Source organism: Peromyscus californicus, unplaced genomic scaffold (assembly GCF_007827085.1).
Source record: "Peromyscus californicus insignis strain IS unplaced genomic scaffold, ASM782708v3 Scaffold_4__1_contigs__length_199733344, whole genome shotgun sequence".
Classification (NCBI taxonomy): Eukaryota; Metazoa; Chordata; class Mammalia; order Rodentia; family Cricetidae; genus Peromyscus; species Peromyscus californicus.
This window is the reverse complement of record NW_026294562.1, coordinates 101,392,780-101,408,178: the sequence shown is the minus strand read 5'-3', so window position 1 is coordinate 101,408,178 and position 15,399 is coordinate 101,392,780. Positions and strand designations below refer to the sequence as shown.

General features: G+C 54.4%; 1 protein-coding gene across 7 annotated transcripts; it reads right to left on the bottom strand.

Moving 5' to 3' along the window:
* Window positions 1–1,792: 1,792 nt before the first annotated feature.
* Atg16l2 (autophagy related 16 like 2) lies at window positions 1,793–14,295 on the bottom strand. 7 transcript variants are annotated; one of them, XM_052712360.1, is made up of 18 exons: window positions 13,940–14,292; window positions 12,176–12,275; window positions 10,874–10,976; window positions 8,963–9,036; window positions 8,581–8,832; window positions 8,319–8,384; window positions 7,935–8,048; window positions 6,764–6,826; window positions 6,110–6,218; window positions 5,630–5,735; window positions 4,721–4,791; window positions 4,391–4,462; window positions 3,995–4,283; window positions 3,776–3,881; window positions 2,876–3,025; window positions 2,671–2,718; window positions 2,421–2,522; window positions 1,793–2,220 (listed from the first exon to the last, which is right to left on the bottom strand). In XM_052712360.1, the coding sequence occupies exons 1-18, from the start codon at window positions 14,064–14,066 to the stop codon at window positions 2,133–2,135; spliced, it is 2,040 nt and encodes a 679-aa protein (XP_052568320.1). In that variant the 5' UTR covers window positions 14,067–14,292; the 3' UTR covers window positions 1,793–2,132. The 7 variants fall into 7 exon arrangements, with proteins under 7 accessions (XP_052568320.1, XP_052568324.1, XP_052568323.1 ...); XM_052712364.1 differs by having other exon boundaries at window positions 4,163–4,283; window positions 13,940–14,291; XM_052712363.1 differs by lacking the exon at window positions 2,876–3,025 and having other exon boundaries at window positions 13,940–14,294.
* Window positions 14,296–15,399: the final 1,104 nt, after the last annotated feature.

The window sequence follows — 15,399 nt, the reverse complement described above, 5'->3', positions numbered from 1 at the left end:
CAGCCTCCCAGGACTCACTCTGGTGTCCCTGCATGTGCCTCATTTCAACAGACATAACCTTCAGCTCAGAGTTGAAAATGGAAGAGCACTTGGGAGAGTCAGGTTAGGCACAGCTCTGTCTACCTCTGGTGGAGGAGCACTGCCCAGTTGGGAGCCTATCTCTTGAGAGATTTTGGTTTTGTGGTGCAGGGGCTAGAGAAATGATTCAAAGGTTAAGAGCACTTGCTGCTCTTACCGAGGACCCAGGTTCAATTCCCAGCACCCACATGACAGCTCATCCATAACCATAACTTCAGTTTAAGGGAATCTGGCCTGTGTGGGCACCAGGCACACACACAGCACACTTGCACGCAAGCAAAACACTCATACACCTAAAATAACTTTTTTTTTAAAAAGAGGGTGTGGGTTGAAGATGTAGTTGGTAGACCGCTTTCCTGGCCCACACAAAGCCCCGAGGTTCAGTCATAGGGGACCGTATGGGATGAGGGTACACATCTGTAATGCTAGCACTTGGGAGGTGGAGGCCCAGGCAGGAGAATCATACATTCACGGTCATACTCGGCTACATAGGCCATGTTTCAAAAGAAAGGGCTGCGATGCAGAACAATTCAGCTGTTAGTAGCTGTGTGAACCTGAATGGCAACCGTCAAGCCTCACTTCCCATTTGTAGAACATGATGCATCACACGTGGTTTGGAGAAACAAGGCTGCAGAGCAGAGCAAGGCTGAGGCCTGGGTGACTCAGTAATGGTGGCCACTGGGAGTGTTAGCCCTTCCCAGAAACAACCAAGACTGTTGACCAGGCAACTAGTGACCCCTAGTGGCCACTGAGAGCTGGGCGGAGACTGAGGGGCGAGGTTTGAACTGTAGGTATGCCCCATTCCTGGAACCTTGGACTGTTGAACTTGCTGAACAAGAGACTGTGACCACTCAGGAAGCATTTCCTGTGGCTTCTGAGCCAGGCCTGGATGCAGGAAATACTGTTCCCACTCTTAGACTTGCTCCCAGATTTAAGAAGGGAGGCAAACTGGAGGTGAGGGACAAAGGCCTCTTACCCAGCTGGCCCGTCAGGGTAGGCTGTCAATAAAGGGATCCCAAAAGACAGCCTGAATGCCATGGGAAGGACAAGGACATTGAAGGCAGAGGAAGAAGCACTGTAGGACACCAAAGTGCTGGACTTCTGACCACGCTGACCCTGACACCATAGATGCGGTGTGGGACAGTAAGTGCCTGCCATCCCAGCACTGAGGCTGAGGCCACATTTCCTAGGCTCCGAGCCTACTCTACTCTAAGCTATTACACGTGTACCTGACTAGCCAGGGTTACAGAACATGACTGTGTCCAAAACAGCAACAACAAAAAGCTAAGGAAACTGCTTCTGGTGAGGACAAGGCTAGAGGGGTGAGGCACCGGTGGAGAGGAGCAAACCCAGCAGCCCAGTCACTGTGAGGGGCGGGGCTAACACGGAAGGGCGGAGACAGTGGCAGGAGGCAGGCCAGAACATGGTCCCAGTCTTCAGGCAGGCCTCTTGAATGTATTCTGATGTCACTCTAGCTTATTGGGGCCCTTTCCACCAGGACCTCCACGAGCCCCAAGAGCTACTGCTCTTCCCTGCCCTTGCTTGGGCCTTTCTAAATGCTATTCCACGGTTAGACTGGAACAGCCAATATCCCTGTACCCCCCAAATGTTTCAAAGAGGCAAGACACAGGTAGTTTTTTTTTCCCCCATTTTGAGGAAAATAAACATTTTTTAATTTTTTTTTCTTTTTTTTTTTTTTTTTTTTTTTTTTTTTTTTCGCTTTTCGAGACAGGGTTTCTCTGTGTAGCTTTGGAGCCCTGTCCTGGAACTCACTCTGTAGTCCAGGCTGGCCTCGAACTCACAGAGATCTGCCTGCCTCTGTCTCCCGAGGGCTGGGGTTAAAGGCGTGCACCACCACCACCCGGAGACTTTTAAAAAATTGTAATCCGTGACTCACACTTCGATTTTAAACGAACAGGCCGGGTCCTGCCAGGCCCTCACATAACATCTACAGTTGAGTCAAAGCGCAGCTCTGGAGTCCTGATCAGAAGCAGGCCGTTCTCTGGCTTCGGGCTTCAGAACACAGCTCCAATCCATACAGGGGAACTGTGCCCCTAGTGCCAGAGCACCACCTTCCTGCCTTGGTCCACACTCACAACATGGTTCCCAGAGAAGCACCAGGCCACAGCGTTGACAGCGGCACTGAAGAGGGAAGACAGACATCAGGAGGGCAGCAGGAGCAGGCAAGCAGCTTGACTCTGCCCCTGGGCATCCGACCTAGGCAGCTGGAGGAGCCTCGCTAAGCCCAAGACCATTTCCTCATCTATAAAATGGGCTCCCAGGACCGTGGCAGCAATGGGCCCAAACGCACGTGGAAGGTATGCGTGTGGTGGTGTGCTCACCAGTGGGGTCCCTGTAGGCTGCTCTCCAGTTTCCCAGTGTCCACATCCCAGATGTACAGGGCTCCATTTGAGGAGCCTGCCAGTGCATAGCCTCTGTCAGGGCTGGACAGGTCACAGCAGCAGATGAGAAGGGGTTCAGAAGTACATACATACACACACACACACACACACACACACACACACACACACACACACACACAGATGGACGGACGGACGGACGGGCTACACAGGCATGCCCTCCCAGACACACCTGAACACAGCTTTGGTCCAGTCAGAACTGCACTTGAAGCCATCCGCCCTGAGGACAGAACAGGGCTAGAGTCAGCATGCAGGCTGTTTCCAGTGTGCCTGTCCTCCTCCAGATGTGAGAAGGGGCCAGCAGGTCCTAGTCTAGAGGGGCTACCAGGGAGTGCCCCCCAGGACCTTGCACAGGAGAGGCCCAACAGGCCCAGTACCTGAACACCTGTCGGATATTGCTGATTCGCAGGTCAATGACCTTGAGTGTATTGTCTCGGGAACAGCTAAGCAGATGCAGCTGGTCATGGCTGAGGCTCAGGGAGGTAACCCGGCCCTGTACAGGGATGACCTGGATGCAGTGGGGGCCCCTGGCAGGAGGGAGGGGAATAGGGATAGAGAAGGATGAGGAAGAGGCATCCTAGGGTACTTCTGACAGGCTGTATGTGGCCACTTTCCCAGCTAAAGTATTCCAGAGGCACCCCAGGCCTGGATCCCTGGGGCTGAGGCTGACAGGACTACCAGCCCTTCCCACTACAGCCAGCTGTCCATGGAGAGACTGATTTGAGAGCTGGAGCCTTGGGTCACTTGGAAGGTTTGGATCACTTGGGAATAATAGTGTTAACCAGACATGGTGACAGGCCTGTAATCACAGCTGAGACAGGAGAATCATAAGTTCAAGGCCAGCCTGGAAAACTTTATTGAGATCTTTTCTCAAAATAAGTACCTAAAAAGGCTGGGAGCATTCTAGCAGATAAAAAGCCCTTGGTTCAACCCCAGGCAAATGAGCAATCTCAAAAAGAGAGGCCGCAGAGACCGACAAAGCACTAGCCCTGCCATGGTCAGCCAACTATTCTTTTTTGCTGCTTTTGACTAAAATGTGGTGGTAAATATGGAAAAGGTGCTTGTCTATGATGGTTCTAAGACCTGGGGAAGCGTTCGGTGCTGACTTGAGAGCCACTGAGAATGTGGAACAGCTCCCCAGACACACTGAACCCTCAAAGACCATGCCCAGCAGAAGCCACCCACTGGCACACTTCCCCAAGGTCCCACAACCCTGACACAGCCAGAGAAAGGAACAATAACTCAGGGCCTCTACCACCCACAGCCGTGCCTGTCACCTGCTGTCCCAGAACCGGATCTTCTGGTCATTGTGCCCACTGATGATGATGTGGTCGCCGCACACCACGTCATTACAGTAGGAAAGTACATTGATGGTCCTGGAACCTGAGGACCAATGAGGAGAACCCAGAGTCTCAGCATCAGCGGCAGCCACTGAAGGTGAGCAGTCTCCTTCCAAGACTGGGGTGCAGGCCTTCCCAGCCCAGGGCTCACCCTACCTCTAAAGACCAAGGTCACCACGAAAGCAGCAAGAGAACAGCAGGAGTGACAGAGAAGGGAAATCATTAGAGGTCTGAGGCCCAATGACATGAATCCCAGAGCCACCGCTAGAGAATAAGGTAAGGTCCCTGTGACTAGGAGTTGGGGCAAGTGGGACTGAGCCTCACAGTAGGCGCGGCCCAGGTCCCATTCCTTCACAGTCCGGTCTCGGCTCCCAGTCACTGCCTGATGCCTTGTTAGCTTGAATTTGGCAGCTGTCACTTTGTCCTTATGTCCAGACAATGTTTCCTGTCCCCACAGAAAGCACAGATTAAGCCAAGCCCCCCAAATAGCCACTCTGCAAATCCTGAGGCATGACCCTTAACCCTTAGGTAGCGTCCCCAGCCAGGCCTCACCTTGGACTGTGTCTCCCCCACCTTCCAGAGCTGGGCAGCCTGGTTGTAAGTAGCTGCCAAAACCTGGGAGCCCTAGAAAAAGGGAGTAGGAGAGGTCCTGGGCCACAGTGGGCCTGACAGAGGCATTGGCCCTCGGGCCAGAGAGCCAGGGTAGACTGCCTCAAAGCTTCCCAGTCACTGAGGCAGGCGGAGCCATGGCCCAAGGAGGTGAGGGCAGCTCCTCCAGGGTAGGTTCTAAGACACCCACAATGTGCCCGCAGGCCCCAGAGCCCCACTGCCCTGTGTAGAGACTGAGGTGACATCCATGCCACTGGGGCAAAGTCTCCTTACCGAGGGGTCAAAATCCACACTGGTGATGCTGCCACCAGCTCCTTCGAGGGTCTGGTTGGCCTCCAGGCGACCTGAAAGCAGGGGAAGGGATAGTAGATGAGATTATTAGCCTTACAAAATAGAGGAACTGAGACACCGAACAGGAAGTAGAGGATAGAGTGGCTGGGTCTGGCTTGGCCTGGGGAGAGAGTGCACCTTTTAGAACTGCTGTACAGCCCTAGGGGCAACTAGGCAGTTCCCAGTGCTAGAGAAGACCAGAGAGAAAGGAATGTCCCTAGGTCACACAGCAGGCCAGGCCGGGCTAGCTGCAGACCCACTTCTGGGAAGCCTTCAGGAGTTGGTGCCCAGTCCCCCTCCCTACAGAGCACACATCCGAAAACAAGGTGGACAGTCAGTGTTGGTCACCTCATTGATTTCTGGGAGTCTAAGTGATACGAGCATAGGATGTAGCTACTCTGGGCACATTGGCACAGAGTTAATACCAGCACAGAGGAGGCAGAGGCACCTGGTCTGTTGGAGGCCAGCCTGGTCTACATAGTGAGTTCCAGGCCAGCGAGGGCTACTTAATGAAATCCTGTCTAAAAATGAAAAGGAGGTGGCTTGGTAGACCCAGGGACTTGCCCAAGACTTGGCTCTACATGCCTTCAGGAAGGATCAGGTGTCCCTACCTCCTCCAACAACAGCCATCTGGGCTTGGCCCTCCCTATCCTGCAGGTCTGAACCCAAGGAGCTTCTCCTTGAGAGCAAGAGCTCAGGGTCCCTCTTCCTCAGAGTTCTCTAGCCACTGTTCATAGGCTCCTTCCAGCAGGGGACAGGGGGGACAGGTCTAAGACCAGGGCCAACCAGGATCAAGCTGAGAATGGGGTCTGCAGGAGAGTGCTGGGTTGACTTTGAGGAAGGAGCTCTAACCTCCCACGACATTCCAGAGGTGGATAAGCCGGTCAGCCCCTCCAGTGGCCAGGAGGCTGCTGTTGGGGCCAAAACAAACAGCATTGACCTCTGAGAGATGGGCATCCTGTTAAAATAAGGAGGGGAGGAGTTGGTACCCCAGATCCTCCCCATGCATGCCTCTTTGTGCCCACTCACAGGCATTTTCACAGCTCTTCCTGGCCTAGCAGCTCCCTTTGGGGGTCTCTGAAAACCCTAAGTTTCACATTTGGCCCCACCAGGTCTTAACTATGTCTGGACCCCTGCTGCCCCATGCCTCATGCTGAGTGTCGGCCTCCTACCCCACTCTAGTCTGTGCTCTCCTGTAAAATGCTGTGTCTCCGCCACAGGCTACAGACAAACTCCTCCTGCTGAGGCCTAGCCTTGCTTTCTCAGCCCACTTGGTCCACCCTTGAACATTCTCATTAGCACCCCAGACATGAGGCCCAGCTCCTTCCTTACCAAGACATCCTGAGCCTGGGTAGGAATCTGAGCAGATACACACACAGGGATGCTTTGGTACCGCTGCTCAGGGGCACCCCCAACCGAGTGACCTCGCCTCTTCTTGAAGCTACAGGGGTGGGAAGAGAAAAGCATTCAGCGAAACCTGCTAACATGGGGACTTTTAGCTCTCCTGAGGCAGCAACAACAAGAAGCAGACATGGCAGGTGGCGGGGACACTCCCCAAGGTCCACAACCCAGCCTGACCCCTGTGGGGATGCGGGCAGAGACTAGCAGACACAAGACAAGGTCGTAGGGACAAAAAAACGTTAAGGCTGGCTGGAATTCTGGTAATGGCATTACCACTGCTAGGCTAAGTAACTGAACAAATCTTAGACCTATCTGAGCCTCAGTTTCCCAACTAAGTGGGCCTTCTTGGTCAACCTCAGGCTGGAGCACTTAGTCCCCTATGAGGACCCTGAATAAGGACAGAGTATTACGAACCTGGAAGATAGTTATCAGGAGTTGGTCTCGAGCTATCCACCCAGATCCTGCCTGTGGGGCCCAACAAGATGCACAGACAGACAGACATCATATGGATGGACAGACCAAGGCTAGGCTCGAGGAGCCTTCCAGGGGGTGCCAATCCCTTCACACATGTGCACACACACTTACTCCAGCAGCCCCTTCACCACATCCATACAGCGGGACAGTGTCAGAGAGGTGGCCGAGGCAGACCTGGGGCAGAATGAGAGGCACACTGAGAGCCTGGCTCATGGTACCAGCAGTCACTGATCCCTATATTTCGCGAGGGACCTCTGAGGTCATGATCACTCAAGGCAAGAACCAGAACTCGATTCACTGAAAGCTAGGAGAGGCGTGACACAGACTAACCAAGAAGGGTGGCGGGAGGGAGAGTCTTGGCAATGAACACCTCCCCAGGTCTCCACCAAGATGACAAAGAGTCTCATTCCCCAGGTGCTCACCAACAAAAGCTCCTGAGACACCGAGCCCCAGCCTGTGGAGAGGGCTAAGGAAGAGAACGATGCTCGCAGGCTGAGACAGTGAGTGGGGAAAACCCCAGCTTGCTCAGCAGCCCTCAAAACACCCAAGTAAATGTTTGTGCTGAGACATCTAGACCATTGGGGCTGCCAGAATTTGGGGAACCAGCATTTCATGATGCTCCTGTTCATTCACTCTCCCAGGGACAGAGGTTCCTGAAGGAAAGACTTCTGGAAAAGAGCCTTCAGGCCAGCAAATGGGGAAGGACTGGCAGCCCAATGACAAGCCAATCAAGATGTGGTAGAAGCCAGATATGTGCCGGCACATGTCCTAATCCCAGCTGTTGGGAGGAAGACCAGGAGTCTGAAGTCATCCTTGACTATACATTGAGTCAAGCTACATGAGACCCCCCTATATATAGAGGGGGGAATTGAGCAGAGAGACACCTGAAGATTCAAGCTCCTGTCATAGCTCAAGCGTGAACACACTTTAACACAGGCTCACACTCAGATATGCTCACTAACCTTGCACACATGCTCATGTCCCTGTGCGGACACACACATGCACTCCTGTGCTCACACACACAAGCCTGGGACACCTGAGCCTTGGGTCTTGTCCACTTTCCTCCCAGTGACACTCTTTCATAAGCTTTATGGCTCACCCTAAGAGCCCTGGTTCTTGGAAGTAGAGAATGGAGTAACACTGCCTGCCTCCAGGCACTGAGGTCAGAACAGTACTGGGCTGTACACAGGCCTCTCCAAAAGCTGGCCCCGATCCTGGAAAAAGACATGGGCAGCCTTCTGGGCGGGAGCCAACTGAGGTAGGAGAGTACCTGGATGCTCACCTGAAAGGCCTCTTCCATTTCTCACAAGTCTCACTCTCCAGGAACTCGGGTGTAGCAACAGGAGATAGAGGTGCAGGCTCCTCCCTGGCCCCACCTTCTAGAGTGTTTGGGATCCTGGGAGGGAAGACCAAAGAAGGTCACCCCTCCCCGCCCCAGCAGTACACAAAAATAAGTGATCCCCAGCAGCTAAGAGCCATGGACTGGCTTCCATGACCACACATATCTCTACACCTGGCCAGGGACCTGACCTGTGCAAACAGGCACCCAGGTGTACCTGTAGCCACTTGCAAGCTAGCAGGAGTGGGGTGCAGATAGACTGTAGGTAGTGAACACATCCCAGGGCAGCAACCCAGAGAGTCAGCCCTGTTCCCTCCCCATTCTTACTCGGTGATGCTCACAGTCCGCTTAGCCGCTCTTTTCAGCTCCTGGGACACCCGGGCTTGGTTGGCTCTGGCAGAAAGAAAAGCATCCTAAAGGGGATGCTTTGCAGGTGGAGTGGCCCAGCTTAAGCGGGTCCCTTCTGATCAATGGAAGGCCCTAACCTCCCCCGCCCCGCCCCATTCCCAGCCCTCTCAACCAGGTTGAGTCCACACTGCCTCCCGGGGGCGTGGCCTATTTCTGATGGGGCGTGGCCCAGAGCCTTCACCTCTCTCTTCGCTCATTACGCAGATTGCACTCGGCAGCGGCACGCGCTTTACGCTGCACAAGCCGCTCCAGCAGGTCCCGTGCCTCCTCCTGGAGCCTGCGCAGTGCGGCCTCCTGGTGTGCTGCTTGCTCTAGCAGCGCCCGGTAGGCTTCTCTCTGCGCTGCGTTCTCCGCCTGCAGTTCCTCCAGCTGCCGGGACTGCTGCGCCCGCGCCTCGCTTAGCTGTACCACGCAGGCTTGCAGGGCTTCCAGCCTGCAGGGCGGAGACATCAGGCGGTGGCCTCTAACCCCCAACCACAGGTCTAGGGGGCGCTTGGGGAAAGCTCTAGGGGCCCTTCCCATCCCCTCGCCTGAGGCAAGACCCCGCCCGACCCTCATCTCACCGGCCCTGGCGCTCCTCCAGCTGTGACTGCAGGGTGTCCAGGGCTGCGCTCTTCTTCACCACCTGGTAGGCCATCTGGGGAGGACAGGTGACATGGGGGCCTCTCCAGGGTGGACCTAGCCAGCCGCCACCACCCCACCACCCGTTCCTCACCCAAGCTGAGATAGGTTGGGATCCTGTATAAGGATGCCCCGCAGCTTCAATGGATAATTGTCAGACCCAGGGCTCTGGAGTTTGACCCTAATGGTCAGTCCTAGCTGTGACCCAGCGATAGACATTTAACCTGCTGCAAGAGGAATCTGCTCCATTTCCTTACCGGTAAAATGGCAGGGGAGTGCGTTCCTAATCACAAGGTAAACCAGAACTACTATCAGGAACTTAAAATAATGGCAGACTATTAGCTTACACTTGTGTCGCGCCTTGTCCCAAGCTAACTTTCAGTCTCTGTCACTCCCATTTTCATAATACTGCAGATGAGGACGCTGACGGGGTAAAGTGACTTATCCAAACTTACACAGCTAAGCGGCAGACCTGACGACTCGAACCCAGGCCACCTAACTACATTATGCTCCGTATAAAGTACTGGTGTTCTCAGGGCTGCACGGGATGTGAGTTCTAGTTCCCAACTCCCAACACCTGGCTTCCTAGCTCATCGCCCCCCCCCCCCCCCACTGGCCAACCCAGGCAGCCCCTAGCACACAAGGCTAAGAACAGGAGCAGATTAGGAGTGTACTGCCAAGACTCAATCCTGGGGCTGTGGGATGCGGATATCTCAGCACTCCTTCCGTGGAGAGGGAAGAACTGCAGGGGTGCAGCCCCATGCTCCCCTTTTGGTGCTGAAATCCCGGGAAGAACAGATCCCCAGGCAAAGCTGTGCCCACCAGTGTGGCAAGGAGACCAGCATGAACACCTCTGGCTCAGGAAACGATGGCAGCTGGGGGCTCTTCTTGCTAACTTGTCCCTCACCCTTTCTTCCCAGAGGCGGAGGAGCAAGCCAGGGCTGCTCACCTACCTTGACACAACTCCCCCGTGTGAGAGAGAGGCCTGGAGAGGGACCCTGCACAGGCAGGGTGGACCGCCCATTCCATCATAAGCCAATTATAACATTTATCATTTTTTTTTTCCGAGACAGGGTTTCTTTGTGTAGCTTTGGAGCCTTGTCCTGGAATTCACTCTGTAGCCCAGGCTGGCCTTGAACTCACAGAGATCTGTCTCTGCCTCCCGACTGCTGGGATTAAAGGCGTGCACCGCCACCACCGCCACCCCAGCTCATCATTTTCAATACTGAGAAAGCCAATTACCATCTCCACCTCCCTCACCAGTCACTTGCTTTCAGAGTTCAAATGGTAGATAGAGGTAGAAACAGATTAGTGGTGGCCAGGGATTAGCGATGTTCAGGTGTGACTAAAAAGGGGTAGCTAGAAAGAGATCTTGTAAACAAGCACTGCAATATCCTGATTGCTACACAAATCTACATGTGATAATGTCACACCACTCTCAAATTACAACCACATAGCACTCTGGGGAGGGGCTCTCCAATGTCTTCCTAACCCACTCCTACCTTGTGTTGGGCAGGTGAGGAGGCATGCTATAAAAACATGTGATTACTGGCTCATCAGTCTCCATGGAAACCCATACGGCCAGGTCTTGTTTATGGCCACACTCCCTGTTCCCTGGATTGTCAATAAATAGGTGTTGAAAGAATGAATGAAGAGTCACAGAAAATGGATTTGTGTGGGTAAAGGTTCGAGTCCAGGGTCCACATCTCTAAGCCCCATTATACTCCCCTGCAACTATAAAGTTGCAGAGCACTGGCCCAGATAATGCCGCACATGCAGGACCACTCGCTCAGTGCCGGCTTCCATGGACCATCTCCCCCTGGCCCACCATTCGCAGACCCCACCCTGCTTACCTCACCACAGACCAGCTGCAGTTCCTTCTCCTCCTGCTGCCACTTCATCCTCAGAGAGGCTGCTGAGGAGACCCGGTCAGAGGCAGGCCCGGAGAACTGCCCCCTGACAATAAGAAGAATTCATTGTCCCTCCTCTTCCCCAGTCCCGGAAGGATACCCTAAGAGTGCCCCCATAAGAAGCTCGAGGAGCCATTAGCTTTCTCTTGGGCTGGGTGGAAGCCAATCCGAGAAAGGGCAGTCTCAGAAATAAGCTGTCCAGGACCCCTCTGCTCCAGGATGGTCCAGACCTTGGGTGCCTGCCAGTGACACCCCTCAAGAAGCACAAGGGCACTTACTTGCTTGCCCAGAACTCAGGAGGCCAAACCGTATTCTGAGATCAAGATCAGCATGAGCTACATAACAAGACCCTGTATAAAATAGCTCAGGGTTGGAAGGATGGCTCACTCAGTACAATGCTTGCCACACCAGAATGAAGACCCGAGTTTGGGCCCCAAAACCTACATTAAAAAACCTGGCACAAGGCCAGGAGGCGGTGGCGCACGCCTTTAATCCCAGCACTCGAGAAGCAGAGCCAGGCAGATCTCTGTGAGTTCGAGGCCAGCGTGGTCTACAGAGCGAGTTCCAGGCCAGGCACCAAAACTATGCAGAGAAACCCTGTCTTAAAAAACCAAAACCAAAAAAAACGAAAAAACAAAAAAACTTGGCACACTTTACCAGAGCTAGGGAAGTTGAATCGGCTCACTATAGGGTCAGTACAAGACCTTGTCTCAAAAAATTAAGGTGAAACCTAATTAAGGAAGACATACAGTGTTAACCTCCAGCCTCCACAGATGCACAAATAACACGTGTACACACGAAAGAGAGCCAGGTGTAGTACGGTGGTACACACCTGTAATCCCAACCCCCGAGAGGCAGGAAATCAGGAGTTCGGGGTCAGCCTGCCTAGGCTACACACTCTTCTCATTCTGCCCCCCACTTACTCCTGCTCTTGCGTTCACTCCCTCTTGGGAATGGGTAGCAAGCCCCTCTTTGTAGCTATCTGGTAGGGAACAGAGAGCGGGAAAAGACACAGAAGGGAAAAACAGGATTGCGGGATAGGACAGGAGGCAAACGCAGAACGAGAAGAGCCTGGGAAGAAGATGCTAAGCAGCCAGCTTTGGGGGGGGACTCAAGGGGCTGTCTACTGTCTCACATCCCCAGTAGCCACAGGCTGATGAGGTGCCAGGGCTGTGCATAGCAAAAGCAAAAAGCACAACAAAGAGGCAGGCCTAAGCAGCCCGCTGTGATCCCATACAGACTCACCAGCAGTCCTGATGCGGGGCGGAGGTGACATCCTCTGGCTCTGACTTCAGCTTTTCTGAGAACTTGGCCAGCAGTTCAGCCTTCTCTAGGAGGTGGTTATCTGGGTATGCAAGAGGGCACAAGCCTGTGGCAGAGGCAGACACTCGCCAGCAGACCCCTGGCATACCAGTTAGCTCAGGCTGGGATGGCTGCAGAAGCCCAGGATCCTGGCAATAGGGAAGCTCCTGGGGCTGGGCTCTGCCCCTTCCTGGGGGGTGGATGCTGCCTGGTGAAGCCTCCTCACGGCATTGGCCCACAGCCCCCCCCCCCCCCCCAGGAGAGAACCTGTTCCCTCAAGGACAAAAAGACCACCACGGCTGGGGACAGAGATGGCTAGGTCGCACTTGGTAAAGGACAGAAGGAAAGCAAGGAGATTAATCCATCTCGGCCAGAGGTCTGAATCCAAAGCATGAAAACACACACCTGCCTGTCCCTCCAGTAAGACACTTCCCCTTCAAGGCCTCGGAGTTTATAATTAAGTAATTCTCACTTCCACCCAGTAGCTTCCCCCAGGTCAATATTGAAAGTCCTTGAGCAATTATCTAACAATCTTCCCAGGTTAGGTGGTTTGACCTTGGACCCCCCTCGCCCACACCCTTTCCAGTCATTTCTGCTTTTTTTTTTTTTTTTAAACCAGTTCCAGGGCAGACTGGAGTTGAAAAACTCATGCACAGATCTTCATCTTCCTCTCTCACTGTGACCTGACTGAGGTTCCTGGGCCTGACCTAATTCTCAAAACTCGACCCCAGACTCCAAGGCTTCGAATGGCACAGTTCCCCACCCCCACCCCCATACAAGGTCACAATAAGCCTCATTGACCAGTAAGAAATCTGAGGTTAAGGACTTGAATTATCCATATCACAGACCTGGGTCTCTCTACTTCCCCAAACTTACAACTCCCATAGAGGTCTTGGGGGTGGTTCCCCCCTCAAATAGTCCCACTGCCCATCAGAGCAGTTGGAGAACTGAGGCTGCCTGGAGGTAGATAGAGGTAGGTACCTCGAGAAAAGGCCAGCCCCTGGCAAGTTCCAAGGAAAAACAAGTTTGATGGCATAGGTGCATCAAAATTAGCAGCAAGTGAAGCAGCAGCAGGGACTGTGGTTAGACTTCCAGCCCAAACATACAGTCACAGTTGACCAGAGGCAGTGAGTACAAACGCACGCCAGTGTGTCTTGGCTTGAACTGCCACACCCCCTCCTGACCAAACTGGCCAGAAATAACTGTATGAGGGCTTGTCTTCGCCGGCACAAGAAGCACCTATGATCCGCTAGGCAACGAGACGCTCCACAAACCTGTGCCAGGATAACCTATCAGTAGCAGAATCTACCAGGGTTTCGCTCCTTCCTTTCGGCCACTATGGCTGCTCTGGCCACGCCTGCCTTCCTTGACTGGCCTTTGGGGACCAAACGGACTGACCAGGCCCTGCTATGGGGACCGCCTGTACAGGGCAAAACCAGCCCGGAGGGACGGAGCTAGTGTCTAGGATGCTCAAGGAAGGCAGAGCTGAGTCTTGAGGGCTAAGCGGCGCCTGGGCTGGAAAGGGCAGGTAGGGACCTTGGTCAGTACGAGGAGGGGCGTAAACAGGTTCCCGGTGCAAGGCTGGGAAATCGAGACAGCGCCGCTGCCCCGAGTCACCAGCCTAGCGGCGGGACAAGCCCTCTCCCAGGGCGGGGAGCCCCATCTCCTCAAAGGCCGACACCCCCGAGTCCCCCGGGGCGCACTCACAAGCCGGCACGAGCTCCAGGAAGAGCGTCTTTTGCGTGCGGTCCCGATGCCGCAGCTGCCGCACGATGTGGCGCTTCCAGACGGCGGCGGGCGCGGAGGGCCCGCCGGGGGAGCCGGGTCCCGCCATGGCCGCCCAGTCCCCGGCCGCGGCGCACAGCTCTCGCCGGAGCCGAGCAGCGGGGCGGGGCTTCCCGGGGACTCCTTGACGTCAGGGCGGCAGCGGCGGCGGGGAATCCCCGGGCGGTACCAAGTGCATTAGTGGGGGACACCTGGGCGCCCCAAGACTGGTGCTGCTGCAGCCAGAACTTCTACCTCGGAGGAGCTCGTTTCGGTCTCCGGGGTAGGCAGCTTCCCTGGCGCCTGTGGGCGCGTCCGGGGCGGGGCCTCGGGGTCGCGTTCCTTAACCTCGCCACGCCTGGACCAGAGTCAGCTGCTAAGGATGCTTTTCGCCGTCGCCTCGGAAGCAGGAAGGGGAGACCCTGTCACCCCGGGGCTGTACAGGGACAGGCACCAAGCACAAGCAGTCTAACAGAAGAGACTGCCTGAAAGAGCCCCACTGTCGCCCGGTGGTCACATTTGAGTGGGGTTTATGAGGGATCAACCAAGAACATTAATTAGCCAGAGAGGGGGAAAAAAGGACTCAAGCCCTGGAAAGAACAAATGAATAAGTTTGATGACATAAAAATTACCAATGCAGGCCAGGGGTGGGAGTAGCTCAGTGATAAGGATCTTGCTTAGCCTGTGCGAGGGCCTGGGTTCAAGGTCCAGGGTTTCAGGCTTGGAAGGACAGGAAGCAGAACTTTAGGGCTCTAAGAAAAGGCTCAGTTTGGCCGGGCGGTGGCGGCTCACACCTTTAGTCCCAGCACTCAGGAGGCAGAGGTAGGTGGATCTCTGTGAGTTCGAGGCTAGCCTGGTCTACAAAGCGATTTCCAGAACAGCCAGGACTATTAACACAGAGAAACCTGTCTCGAAAAACAAAATAAACAAACAAAAAAGTAAGGGCCCCGTTTATTTGGCTCGGAGGAGAGAAGGGCCCTGCTTGCCTGAGGCTGCATGCTGTAGGTACCTGAAGTAGCCAGCAACCCAGCATTCTGACTCAGGACCATTAGGCTCCCTCTCTTGTGGGTAAACTTGACAGTGAATCCTGGCTTCACAGAGAACTGTAATGAAACTGTCTCTAGCAAAGTGCCTATCCAGAGTTCTGCAGATACATGCTGGGGTAAAAAATGACAGGAGAGCTGGGCGGTGGTGTCGCACGCCTTTAATTCCAGCACTCGGGAGGCAGAGGCAGGCGGATCTCTGTGAGTCCGATGCCAGCCTGGTCTATAGAACAAGTTCCAGGACAGGCAGGGCTACACAGAAAAGCCTTGTCTCGAAAAACCAAAAGAAGAGGAGAAGAAAGATTCACTGGGCCCAGTCTCACAACGTGACATGCCAAGGAAGGTTCAGCAGGCCCTGTC